General features: G+C 33.8%; 1 protein-coding gene across 2 annotated transcripts in view; it reads right to left on the reverse strand.

Annotated features, from left to right (window-relative positions):
• Positions 1 to 15,363, reverse strand: part of LOC111085077 — a 51,269-nt gene that overhangs the window by 28,710 nt on the left and 7,196 nt on the right. The window contains exon 2 of one of the 2 annotated variants that reach the window (XM_022382195.1): positions 10,371 to 10,738. In XM_022382195.1, coding sequence (XP_022237903.1) covers positions 10,371 to 10,738 — 368 coding nt within the window. Of the gene's footprint in view, positions 1 to 10,370; positions 10,739 to 15,363 lie in introns of those variants that run through there. The other variant, XR_002609932.1, reaches the window with a different exon arrangement.

A 15,363-nucleotide genomic window follows, 5' to 3' on the forward strand; every position in this document is an offset into this window, starting at 1 on the left:
CATTAGTAATATCTTAGTAAGCTTCGCACGTGAATAACTGTTTTTAACGTTCGTAATTTCTATTATGATAATGTTAATATATTCCATAGGCATATAACAAATCAATAACATTACATAAATTAGTTGAGATATAATTCAAGTTAATGTTAATACAACTGTTTGTATATTTATATTGAAACAAAGCTATATTGGGCTATCTGCTGTGTCCACCGCGGGGGATCGAACCCCAGATCTTAACGTTATAAGTACTTAAACATACCTCTGTTCCATCGGGGGACTGTTAATATAAGGTTTATCATAATGCTCATTGAACACGTTTATTTGTTTATTAAGTACAAAGCTACACAGTGGGTTATCTGTGCTCTGCCCACCACGGGTATCGAAACTCGAATTCTAGCGTTGTATGTTCGCAGACATACCGCTGTGCCACCCATTCATGTTTTCTCCAGGACAAAGATGTCAAAAATCCGTCAAATAAACAATTATTTTTGATTTTGAGAGATATCAGGAATCAGGAATTCACGAGGTAAACTACTGTGTGGTCCATGATTTTTGCGGTAAGGAAACAGATTTCAAAGGATATAATTCTTGTGACGAATTCTGTAAATTCATATTTTAGAAAGAACATAAGAATTATACAGCTACAGCACATAATATGAAAAGTTTTGGCGATCACTTTATTTTGAATTATCAATGGATAAAACCTGAGATTATTGTAACGGCGGAAAAAATATAATCATCACCGTCAAAAGTCTCGGAATAATGATAACTGACAGCTATAATTTTATACTCATGTGTTTGTCATTGTTTCCAAAAGCATTTGGATTAGAAGAACTGCAGAAAGGATAGTTCCCTCATATTTTTAACATCAAGTCAAATCAGGAATATCGAGGACCTATACCGGATGCCAGTTTTTACTCTCCCGACACCATGTCAGCATCTGTAAGACAAAAGTTCGTGGATTGACACTGACGAGAAGAGGAGTACATCTCCAGTTCATGGATGAGTTTCTCGCAATCTGTGATGTAGACCCATTTAGGTATACAACCATTGCTGCTGTGTGCATGTCTGTTTACAGAAGTAAGTTTGTACCACCATGATCGATTGCTCTAATACATAACCATGGATATTTTACGACCAACAACTGCAGTCATGTAATTATTCAATGGTTAGATTATATACAAAAATCTGAGCGGGTAAAGATTCAACATGCAGTTAATGGTGAGAAACAAATCCTGAATTATAGGGTTGACGGTTTCTGTATAGAACAAAACACCATCTATGAGTTTCATGGGTGTTATTAATACATGTTACGACTCTCATACAAAGAACATAGTTTTAAATAGACCCATGTGGTTTATAAGAAATCGTACCATTGAACGACAAAAACAAGTAGAAGGTCTAGGATACAAAGTCGTAACAATATGGGAGCATGGATTCAAGAAAATGAGAACTAATGACACTGATTTAATTAATTTCCTTAGGGACCAGACAGTAGTTCCCCACCTGGATGTACGAGACTCCAATGGAGGAAGAGTTAACATTACAAGACTTTTATACAATGTAAAGAAGGAGACAAAATCAAGTATGTAGATTTCACATCTTTATATCCATGGACTACTAAATATTCTGAATATCCTGTTGGACATCCAACAATTATAATGATTTTTTTTCTACTTTAAATAACTATTTTAGATTCATTAAATGTAAAAGTTTAGCCCAGAGGAAACTTTATCATCCAGTATTACCTCTGAGAAGAAACGGGGCATTGACTTTCCCTCTCTGTAAAACGTGTGTCGATTTAAGAATATCACCACCGTGTAATCACTCGGATGATGAGAGAGCTTTTATCGGCACATGAGTTACCAATGAAGTGAAAAAAAGCAATCGAGTGTAACTATAAGATATTACAGATTTATTCAATTTACCATTTTCCTGAAAGATCCGCACAAAAACTACATAGACACATTTCTAAAAATAAAACTAGAAATTTCACGATAACCCTCTCACTGTATTACATCAGAGGCAAAACAGGAATATGTTGAACAGTGTACTGAAAAGGAAGGAGTGAAACTATCCTCTGAAAACATAGAATTTAATCCAGGCAGAAGGTCAGTTGTAAAACTTCGTCTTAACTCTTTTCGGGGTTGTTGGGGTATGTCTGAGGACAACTCACAACTGACCTACGTAATTTCTGTTAAATAATATACTTCCTTAATGAACGATAATACCAAAACTATAACAGATGTTACTTTAATTAATGAAGAAGTAATAGCTCTTCATTAGAAACATAAACATGAATATCTGCCCAAGAAAGATTAAACTATCTTTCTCGCAGCTTTCACAACAGCACACGCTCGTTTGAAATCATATGATATATTAGAGAAGTTAGGTTAGTTTATTTTGCGTTATAATACAGACAATACTGTCTACATTTCAGACAGATCCAACTATCTACCTCTAGGAGATTAGCTTGGATAGTTTACAGAAGAGCTGGACGCACACTATATAACATCGTGGGTTAGTGGTGATCAGAAAAACTACGGTTATGTACGTAACGACCACGTAGAAAATACTGTCTAATAAAACCCTACAATCTATCTATTATAACCCTGCACATCTTGCTAGTTTTGGTGCATTACAGCCTTTATTTAGATCTGTAAAAGCGCAAGGTAAGCCCGTAAGTCTAAATCATGTTAAAAACTCGTTAAGTCGAGAAGATACATACACTTTACACAAACCAGTAGAATATAAGTTTTCGAGAAACCGAGTTATCGTTTCAGGAATCGATGAACAATGGCAGGCTGATTTGGTGGATCTTTCTAACCTAAATCAATATAACAATCAGTTTAAGTATTTACTCACGTGTATCGACGTGTTTTCTAAATATGCATGGATTGTTCCACTCAAGGATAAGAAAGGTGCAACAATTGTAAAATATTTCAAGAAAATGTTAAATCAGGGTCTAAAACCTTGTAAACTTCAAACCGACACTGGGACAGAGTTTACTAATCATCTCTTTCAACGATATTTCAAAGAACAAGGCATTCACTTCTTTACTACACATAACGAAACAAAAGCATTTCTACTAGAAAGATTTAATCGCATTTCTCAAACTACAATGTGGCGCTACTTTACTCATCGTGGAACATATAAACACATCACTGTATTAAAACATCTGGTTAGGGGCCTATAATCAATCATGTCATTGCAGTATAAAAATGAGACCAGTAGATGTTAATCAATCTAATCAGTCTGTGACGTGGAAATCATTTTACAAACCGCCCATTAAAGTAAAAATTCTGTTCAAAGTAGGCGATCAAGCACGTATCAGTAAAGTGAAGCGTCAATTTAAGAAATATTATATGCCTGGATGGACAGACGAAATATTTACGATTTACCAGAGAATGGAAAGAAATCCATCAGTTTATAAACTGCAAGACTATCTTGTAGAAAAATTAAATGGAACATTTTACCAATCTGAACTAGAAAGTGTTGTAAAGTCACTCGATGACGTCTATGGTTTTGAAGAAATATTACATGAACGTGGAAGTGGTAAAAACAAACAATATTTTGTAAAACGGAAAGGATATGCTGATAAATTTCATAGTTGGATTTATCAAACAGATCTCAATGGCCTGCTCTCATAAAATGTTATGTTTAACTCTATTTCTCATTATTCAACACATAAACAGTGCTTGAGGAAGGTCAGTGGACTGTCAGTCTATCTTCAGTGACTGACAGAGGACCATCGAATTTTCTATATTGGGAGCAGGAGATGAATATTTAGACCCAGTGTGGTATTTTGCTGAAACTACTCTGACAAACTCTGAGATCTATCAACCTTGAAGGATCGTGGGAAGTTGCCTTGGCAGAACTACAGTATCCACATAGTTGACATAATGTACCTAATGGTACAAGCTGGATCAGTTTATTACCTACCTCATTTATATTAGGCCTGGTCATTACAAAGAATTTGAAGATTTAATTAGAATATTAAACAAATTAGAAGTGTTAGCCTATAAATCCGACACATTTGATTACGGTTCATTCACCAGAAAAATAAGTGTCAATACGAAAGAAAGACAATCTATATTATTTGCTCCTGTACTATATGTAATACTCGGATTTGAGAATAATCATATAATATCAGAACCCAGTATACCTCCACATACTGTTAATATGCATGGAGGATTTTATTCACTCTATGTTTACTCAGATATTGTGGAACGTAGTATTGTCGGTGACAAACATGTATCACTGTTACGAATCGTTCAAGTTAAAGGTCAGGATGGAAACATGATTGCTGAAACGTTTACGAAACCTCATTACAGGCCTGTATCTAAAAAGAGATTCCAGACTATTGAGATAGATATAAAGGATGACATGGGTCAGTGTATACCATTTGAACATGGGAGAGTCATCATTTCGCTTCAATTCCGTCGTTGTCATGAGAGTACCTTGCAATAGAAATGGATTACCATATTTTGCAGGTACTCAATGGCAGCGAGGTCACGGTTTGAGACATTTTTTAACATACCTATTTCGTTCAACCATACCTTTTATGAAAAAGGGGCATTAATTTTAGGAAAACAGGAAGTTAAATCAGGTATAAATTTAGTATCAGATGTCAATCAAGAAAGACCTTTTTGTTAATGCTGGAAAACGACGAGCAATACAAGGAGCTCAGAATCTGGCTAACGAAGTTTTACATAATAAAAATAAGAAACAGGAAGGTCCAGTGTTCAGAATATCTAAAGTTAAGAGACGAAAAACGTCGGCTCCAGACTTTTTTGACGAATAATCATGACTCTCCTACCACATGAAAAGTCATGTCAGTGTACAAAATCTGAACTATACTTATTTTCTCTCCCTCCCATACAAACAGTGATTGTGAAAGGTCAGTTGACTGAATATTATCCTCTGTCTTCAGTGACCGATAGAGGACCTAACGAATTTTCTATATCTGGATCAGGAGATGAATATTTAAATCAAGCCCAATCATATCTTCATGTAAAGGAAGAGATTGTCAAGCCTGATGGTACTGATATGAAAAGGATGAAGATACCTTTGCACCTGTCAAATTGTTAATTCATTTTCTAATTTCTCAAGTAGATATATACCTGAATGATAAACTCATTTTGTCATCTCACAACTCTCACGCAGAAACTTTACCGAGCTTTAATTGTGAAGCTAAGAAAATTAATTTGATATCATCCATGTGGATAAAAGATACAGCTGGTAATGTTAACGATCTCGATTTTAACGATGGTGAGAACAATGGAACCAAAGATTGGAGGGTAGATACACGTGGTAGTCAATTGACATGATCGGTCGTTTACATTCGGATATCTTTTTACAGAACATGTTCTTGCCTAATGGTGTAAGTTTTAAACTCCGACTCATACGAAGTAAAGATTCATTTTGTATTATGTTAAATGATGAATCGGGATTGAAAATTGTACTACCACATGTTTGTATTAACTATAGAAAAGTCGAAATCAGCCCCTCAGTCGTTCTTTCACATGCTAAAGCATTTTAGAAAGGAACAGCTAAATATCCTTTGAAATATATAATGTCTAAATCGTTTTCAGTTCCCCAGGGAAACTTACAAGCATCTATTGATAATGCATTTTAGGTCAAGTACTTACACGTCTTGTTATAGGATATGTTGACAACGATGCATTTAATGGATATTGGAAGAAAAATCCACACAACTCCGAACATTACAATTTCCATTTCGTGGCAATCAACGTGGATGAAAACAGATACCCACTCAACATTTATAGCCATATTTTGAAGCTGAGCTGTATGCATGAAGCTATGAAACATTATTTAGTGGAACTGGAAAAAAATTTCAAGATCAAGGAATTTATATAAGGTATGATGAATAGAGATGATATACACTCTGTGCCTTTGATCTTACACCAGATCTATCTGCTGGGGATTCTCACTTTAACAGGGAAATTTACGAATTGAAATACGTTTTGGTAGTGATTTATAAATGTTATAGCATATGAAGCATTTCAGTCAGTCTGAGAGATCAATCAGTCTAGAAACATCATAACAGATATCTAAGAAGATATTAATACATTAGAAACTTATTCAATACTCTGGTAGGATTTGTGTAATAGTAAAGAGTTTGGAGGTGTGTTACGCCAGTGATGAACTTCCTGACCCTGTAGAAAAACAATTATATACATTGTCAACCTGGATCCGAGTCATAAATCTGATAGCCACTGGTTCTGTATTTATTTTGGTCGAAATAAAAAAGGAGAATATTTTGATTCATTAGGACTACCTCCATATAATCTCAATATTAGAAAATTCATCAAGAAAAATTGTCGAACGTGGAGTTACAACCAAAAAGTACTGCAAGGACCATATTCATCTGTGTGTGGACAATATTGGATATATTATGCTTATTATCATTGTCGACATGTGTCAAAACGAAAACTTCTGTATAAATTTAGATCCCACAAAGATAGTAATGATATATTTGTTCATGATTTTGTTGTAAAACGTTTTCATGTAAATACATCCGTATTAGATGTGCCTATTTAAGTAGATCAAACTGCAAAATCTTTATTATGAGAAAATAAAATATTAAAAAGAATTATTGTGTCCAGATTTTTTATTAGAATAATGATACGGAAATCTTTAATCACTTAAGTAAGTTTTAAGTAAATATAATTATTTTCATGACGAATTAATTAACAAATTCTTGTTGAGAAATGTTTGTATGAGTCATGGCGGCCTAGCAACACGCCCCTGATGGCAAAAAATAGTACTATGACTACATTATCTTTCATGACACACACACACACATGTGGCGCTCTCTGACGGTAAACGTTGGGACTATGACCTAGTTATCTTTGATAACATCTCTCCTCTCCCCCTCCCCTGAGGCAGCCAGTCAGCGTAAGGCGGCATCCTTTGGATGCGATAGTGAGGGGCGTACTAGTCACTATGTAGTAGATTACAAGAAAATATGACATGAGAGCTTGCTTGACATATATCTGAAACATTTCAATAAGGTGTAAAAAAGAAAATAGAAGAAGTTGGAAAGGTGCTATTTACAAATTTTCTTGTACCTGCAGTTTATTTTACATTGGCCTTAAAAAGGCAATAGGCAAATGTAATGTTAATTAATAGGCTTTAGCGGAATATATGACAAGCGAATCTCATGTTATAGACTGGAAAAATATTAAAGTTATAAATCAGATTGAATTTAAACATCAATTAAATATTAGAAAATTGGTAGAAATTAAGAAAGTAAATATATTATTTTGAATAAACATTTTGGTGCATAGTTTTTGTAGTTACTCACAAAGCTGCACAATGGTGTTCTGTGCTCACCAGTGGTATCGAAACCCGATTTTTAGCATTATAAAACTTCAGACTTACCATTATGCTTCTAGGGTCTTTGCAAGAGTGAGGACAAATGAAATACTAAAAGTCATTTTTGTAAGCTTTTCGGGGAAGGTTATTGTAATGGTGTTCCAGGTCGAGATGGCACTGAGGGTGGAATGTAAGTTTTATGTAACTTAAAGGCGATATAGTTATATAATTAAGTATCTGATTTCAATTATTACTTCTGATTATAGTAGCGTAGAGAACCATTGAAACATATAGTTTTTTAGTGCTGTGCCCTCTTTATAACAAAGTTAATTATACTGTGCAACAATTCAACGTTGTATGCTAGTTTTAGTATTTAAATCCCAAGAATTACCAATTGTACAAATTATGTATGTACTGCCTATTTATAAAAAAACATTTATAATGAATGGACTGAAGTGACATTTAAGAGAACTCCACGTTTCAAGGCTTTATGCCATAACAAAATTTTCCCTTCTGTTTGGAAGCTTGAATTTTGCAATGCATTTCTGGAAGAGTTAAATCTGAATTATGGCGCAAGTCTGTGAATATAATTTTCTGCCAAAAGAAAATAGGCTTCTCCTTTCCTAGTATACTGAGGTATTAGTATATTCCCATTGCAATTAAAATCTACAATCAGATGATTTTAAATCACATCTGATAACATACTGTTCCAATGCTTTGCAAAAAAAGTTTCCACTGTGGACGTTAGATCGTTACAAAAATACTTGCTTTAAACAGAATCATGGAAGAGTTAAAAATAAACAAGGAACCGAGGCCTTGATATTATTTTTCAATTTTCAGAAGACATTTAACTGTATTGGTGGACATAAACTGTTTTATTTTTTAACAATTTATCACAAATATAAACTGGTGATGCATATATGGCAATATTATATAGAGCGGTTGTCGTTAGTTATGAAAAAACAGAATCATTTGACTTCATAGCAGGAGTTTCATAAGCTGACATCATGAGCCCATACCTTTTCATCATTGTTATGAACTACATTTTATGTTGTGTACTAAATATCAATAAAGCAAGATGACTTGTTATAATGGAAAACATATGACATCCTGTAAGTTAATTACTAATTAGACTTTGTAGACGATCTAGCTCTTTTTTTTTTAATAGCATCACTAAAATTCTCAATTCCTGCTTCTTGAATTAAATATGGCTGCCAAAGAAGTTGGGTTCAAAGTTAATGCATGTAAAACCAAATAAAGACATTTCAATTATTACTCATTTGCATATCTAAATCTCTATCTTTGTATGATGATGATATTGTTGAATTAATTTATGAAGTTAAATATCTTAGAACTTTGACTTTCAGTGCCAGAAAGGTCAAATGTGGCTAGAACAAATCAGAGTACAGCATATCTGGAAATCAGACACTTTTAGAAATACTAGTATGGATACTTCAGCAACTTTTACCCCCAAAAACTGCTGGAATTACTTTTTATTAGTGCATTTCTACATTTATGTCTTGAACCAGAATCGGAAAAAAAACAACGTTTTTTCCCCATATGGAGTTTTTGTGGAACGTTCACCATTAAGGATATATAAGAAACTCGTCACCCCTACTACCTTTCTAGTAATCAAGCTGGAGGCCAGGAGGTGCAAGAGGGAGTATTGTGTTGAACAAGTTAAGGGTTCAAATCCGATCTTTATCGAACTGCTTTTTTATAGATGTTTTGATGAGACTTTGCACAAAACTGATAGATTAAGTCCAAAAATATATTTTTTTAAATATTAAAAATATATTTTATTTCACATAGCCAATAGGTTTTTACAAAGTATTGTCAGAACATATATATGTGCTTAATGATGAAAGTTCGATATTTTATTTCGAAAATATTATATGGAGGAAAACGATTTTTGGATCCTGATTTAAGGTATAAAATGCAAATTTGAAATATTATTCCGGTTTTTTGGGGAAAAATTAATGAGGTATCCTCGTAAGTAAAGATTTTTAACTCTACTGTAATGCCAATACTCCTATGTGGACCCCCCCCCCCCCCAGTTTCGAAACTTGTGGTGCTTAACTACAAAAGCAAAACAAAAAATCCTATGTGAAGCCTGAACCAGAGCTCTTACTTTAAACCAACTCATTAACGGCTGTTTCATTGAAACGCTACATTGAATTCATAACATGAGCATATGAACAATTATATATGAAATCTAGAATTATAAGATAATCTCATACCACTATCCTTAGTTGTTATGAAATCAAGACTACGTCTAACTGGGCATATTGCGTGCCACGAGAAGGATCCAGCCGATTCCATACTCATTTAGAAAAGTTTGTAATTCCCATCTGATGTTGTTTGCCACGAGCGAGATCGCGAATTTTGGATGTCAGCTATTATACATGACGAATAGTACTAGTATATTACTGCTACATTATAAACTAAGAACATAATGGCTAATCCAGAAAACATGTCGGAGAATTACCTACCAAATCATTATATAAAATATTTATTTGTAATTAACTTCTCTCTCTCATGAAGTTTTATCGGTCTCACTTCATCTCAGAAAACTAAATTGAACTCTACTCTCATTTTAATGACAAAAGCGTTATTTAACATAAAATTCATTACACATATTTACACAAAGTACTTATTTACAAATTGAACTAATATCTTTGACTCAGATAATTTCATCAAATAACAATAAATTCTGCATGCAACATAATCCAACTTTTACCAATCTGACCTTATTATTTTCCAACACAATTTTCTTTAAGTATTGAAAAACACAACATTTTATGAACAACATAATTATATAAAATATTATTCGCATGCCTTTTCTTAGTACGGAATAAAATAGATAACATGGGCTCTAATGTCAATAAATCTCGTAATTATAGACTATGTATAGCTCGATTACTATCTGACCATTTATTTGACTTTATTTTTAAATATTAATAAAACATTATGATTTCACGATATATGAGGTCACATGGGAACGATTGCAGCTTTCTGATATTTCTTACCATATACAGTCATTTTCTTCTTCCACAAGTCCTCTCCTGATCTTGACAACACATTGCAAGTGTACGTTCCTGATAGGTCAGTTGTGGGGTTGATAATGTTTATGGCTCTGTACCTGGTGAGCTCGTTGGACTGAAATATGCTGTATTCAAGATTCACTCGACCTTGTAGGCGGTAAGTGAAGTGCCTACTTCCAAATTCAGGAATCCATTGGTAGATCGGTTCTGGGTCATTGTCAAGAAACCACTTCACAACAAAATAATTATCTTTCTCGGCGAATTCGTACTCACAGTCCAACACCACGGACTCGTGTGATCCATTCTGCAGCCACTGCGGACTGTTAACTTTGTTATTTGAAGAGCCATACAATCTGAAATGGATTATTGAAAACGATCAACCATCTGTGAATATCATCTATAATAATAAAAGGGAGTGTCTGTGGGTCTGTATGTGTGTAACCTCCATAACTTCAAGAGGAAAGAATATAGAAACCTGAAATTTTGTACACATACTAAGTGGACCCTGAGGGTGTGCGCCTGGGTAATATTACTTATCTACGTGCATGTGCGAGCGCATCTTTTTATGAGGTAAGCAAGCAAACAAAAACACATAAAAGAAGTAGTTTCTTAGATTATAAATAGAAATCACAGACAGACACGTACGTGTGTGCGTGTATGCGCGCGTGCTCATCTTTTTATGAGGCAAGGTAGAGATAAACCACATAAGAAAGAATATGTGACTACCATATCTCCAAGAGGAAAAAACCTAGAAACCCGAAACTTTGCACCCATACTAAGAGAAATTATAGACAGTTCGCCACCTTTACATGAAAGAAGCTAGCGTGCGTTCTGTGTGTGTAACCTCCATAACGTCAAGAGGAGAGAATCTAGAAACCTGAAATTTTGTACACATACTAAGTGGACCCTGAAGGTGTGTGCGTGGGTAATATTACTTATCTACGTGATGCACATGCACGTCTTTTTATGAGGCAAGCTAGCAAAAAAATCCATAGAAAAGAAGTGGTTCCTTATATTGCAAATAGAAATAACAAACAGACCTGCACGTGCGTGCATGCACGCATGTGCATCTTTTTAAAGAGGCAAGCTAGCGAAAAGCCACGTAGAAAAGAAGTGGTTCCTTATATAACAACTTCTAATATATAGAAAAGTCAGTGCGTTTTGCTAACAATGCATTCCAACAAAGTACATAGTTATACTTTTATGCTAAAACGGGTTCAGAATACACACACTGACACAGCCATCTAGAATATATCAGCCTAATAACCAAATAATTATTACTTATCTTATCCACGTGCGTGCGCATTTTTTTAATCAGGCAAGCTAGCGAAATACCATATATATATAAAAAAGTGGTTCCTTATATTACAAATTATAGATATAAATAACATACAGACAGGCATGCCCGTGCGCCTTTGCACATTTTTATAATGAGGCAAAGTATAAAATGAAATGTATAAACTTCAAAATTGAAAAAAGTATTTGTTGTTTTCTAATTTAGAGGCTCCGTTAATTAAAGAGGTACGTTTTTATTATATGTTTTTATTATTTCAGTTTAAAGTCGGACAAGTCAAAGGGAAGGTTACCTTTATAAACAGGCCACATCCCGTAAAGGAGCAACAAAAGTATATATGTCAAACTTTCATGCTAAAATGGGATCAGAGTACTCACACTGACATAGTCATTCAAAATAAATCAACATAATAACCCGAGCGAAGCCGGTTACTTTTGCTAGTTAACAATATAACTGAAGGAAGTTCCCTATGGAAATAAAAATGAAACAGTGTTGAGGATGTTCTCAGGAAAAACAAAAACAACAAATGTATGTGTTAAAATGATAATAAGCTGTCTAAGTAAATGATTTAAATCTTGTTAGATTTATGTAAAATCCACTGCAACTATATATAGATGTGGAAAAGCGGTAACTATACGAATCACAACGCTATAATCCGGAGTTCGATTCCCAACGAAGGACAAAGTGCAAATAGCCCGTTGTGTAGCTTTGCTTTAGAACATACACACATCAAAATTATTTAGCTTAAATCAAATATAATAAGCATTAAAATGCGATCAAATCAAGATACATACTTACATAAAAGATGAAAAAATAAATAAACCGACAGTGAGTATAGTTAACTAAATTTATTAAATATATTATAATGCACTGTTCATGAGTTGGGTACCCCTGCTGATAATATTTTTAGCTGTAAACGCATACAGTAGTAATCAACTTCAGTCCAGTCAAAACAATGTAGCAGACAAATTGTTTTAATACTACTAAAAGTATTGAAACAAGAAAGCTGAAATTACAAAAACTGAGTTACTTGAAATAAAAACAAACAAACATATATCCCTACTTTGGTAAATAACGGTAATTATATTAGTCTGGGTCAAAGTAGGGATAATATTTTAAAGCTTCTAAGTAACTCAGTTTTTGTAGTTTCGACTTTCTTGTTTCAATATTTTTTGAGCGTTAAACTTTTCTATATTACTCTATATAACCATATCTAGCTATGTTACGTACATATTAATCCCTACTTGTCTTTATCAAATTATTTTTCTATTATACTTCTTTGTTTCTTTTTCATTAGCTATATTTTTGTGTGCTAACCATATCAAACGTGGGGCGCGCATATACCCGATTCGATTTATACTTTTCGGTACAAGAAAGGAATCATTGGGACCTCAGACGGAAGAGTTTTGTGATAGAATTTAAGTGGTAAGGTTTGTCATTTTTTCTGTATTCTTGTCTGGAAAAGTCACTTACTTGAAAATTGCCCCAAAATGTTCATTTAATTGTTCAAATTGCATTCTGAACAATAATATTTTACCCCGAGGAAACCTTTAATTGACTTTATAACCTCGAAATGGTGAACGTGATACCATAAATAGATTTTCTCTGAGCGTGAAGAACATTTATATATCACACGGTTCAAGTTTTCCGACGAAACTACACGTATTTGAACATTTAAATGACGTTCAAATTTACTAATATCATCTATGTCACATGGTCCTTCTGGAACATTAGCTGAAGTATGTAAATTTTTAGCTATGCGAGTTGTTCATTTCTAATATAATTATAATTTGGATCCTTTCTGAAAGATGTTAAGCCTAAGACTATTGCTTTAGCACAGCAAACTTGCCATTGTTGTTATTTATAGCAATAACTAATTCTTTCGTAAGTGGTCAAGATTGATATTTGATAATTTGCGTGTGGCGCTACCTGCTGGTAATTCTAATGTAACTTCAATTTTAAATGAGTCATTTAGTGGTATATCTTTTTAACTTTGATTTTCTATTTCGATTGTAGACAAAATCATTTCAGGTGTGAAAAGATCCTTATTTTGTAAGCATGAGCTTATTGGTTTATCGAGACAGTTTGAATAAACACATACTCTTACTTTATCTTTACTATCTAGATTCCTAGTTGTATCGTCCAGTATGTCTTGGATATTAGTATTGAGAGTGTTCAAAATATTTGTGAGTCCGTGAGTTAGGATTAAAATATATATTGCAAGTAGTAGAAGCTGTGTTATATTTTTAACTCTTCTACTCACAGAATTTCTAACGATAAATTCTCTGTCTTTCTTGTGAGGACGTTTAGCAGATAATATTACTAATGTAATTTATAAAGGAAATTCATTTCAGATATGTGAATTATATATAAGTTTTAAAACTTACCTCTCCTTCTACGCAAGACGATCTCTACAGTTTGTCTATCTTCATTCGTGTGCGTCTGTAAAATAATGAAGTAAATGAGATCTTTTTTTTTATAGAAATTCGTGTTAATCAATATAAATGGCATGAAATCAACTTACAGTAATCAGAGCTTCAATCTCTTCAACAGATAGAGGCTATCGAAGGAAGTAAATTCCGCCTAATTGTTGACACGCATTTCTCTCTAATTCGTTGAGATCTTTACTGTAACAGTGGGACCAGTGACAGTGCATATTTAGTTTAACAATATGTTTCATTTAGTTCAGAAATATATTCAAAATAGATATGTAACAGTATTAGTTTCATTTACTTTAGAAATATATTCAACATTAGTTGAGCTGTCCATGATTATCGCTAGAAGAACCATAAGATATAGTGTTCGCATTAATATTGAATATAAAGTGATTGTAAACTGACTGACAGCTGTTTATATATGGTCAAACTACCCAGTTCGACTGGGTATTGCGAGACAGACTTAGTCAAATCAGAAGTGACCTTTGTCATGCGTGTCAATGCCCTGTTCTATGTAACTTTAAAATTAAATAATAGGTTGAACAATCGCCAACTTTTATATATTTTTATTTAAAGAAGGATGACGTTTCGCGCTAGCGCTCTTCGTCAGATCATACAGTTTACAACAAAGGTGCATGCGCAGAATTCGAAGAGCCTGCGTGCATAGTATTTGGAATGTTGAGCTTGAAATTTCGAAGCAAAATTATAGCTGTTACATAAAAATTACAAGTCATGAAAATATAAGAAGATAGTAATTAAAATTTAAAAAATATAAATCTACAGGAATGAAAAGCGTTCATTTACACCAGGTGGTTGTAGGGTCCCCATATTGTAGATTAATCTCTTTTTCCAGTCATTCTCTTTTGTGAACGTCTATTGAAGGATCGAAAAGTCCTCAACTGTATGGTTGTTGATGGTGAAATGTTTACCTATAGATGTATCTTGGTTCTGCAGTTTAATATGGTTTACATGTTCTCGTGCTCGATCACCAAGTCGGCGTCCTGTTTGTCCAATGTATAAACTATTGCATCTATTGCAAATTATACAATACATGATACATTCAGTGTTACATGTCTTATGGACTGTCTTATGTCGAAAGTTGTGTTCTTTCCTCGTATGTGTGCAGTGCTGTTTATATGTGGGCAGATGACAGATTTGTTCATTTACATGTGTGAGTGCCTTCATAAGTTATTTTCCGCCACCTGGTGACCCTTTGTTGAACTATGACATCATAGCCGCCTGTCATGGC

This window comes from Limulus polyphemus, unplaced genomic scaffold (genome assembly GCF_000517525.1).
Source record: "Limulus polyphemus unplaced genomic scaffold, Limulus_polyphemus-2.1.2 Scaffold228, whole genome shotgun sequence".
NCBI classification, from domain to species: domain Eukaryota; kingdom Metazoa; phylum Arthropoda; class Merostomata; order Xiphosura; family Limulidae; genus Limulus; species Limulus polyphemus.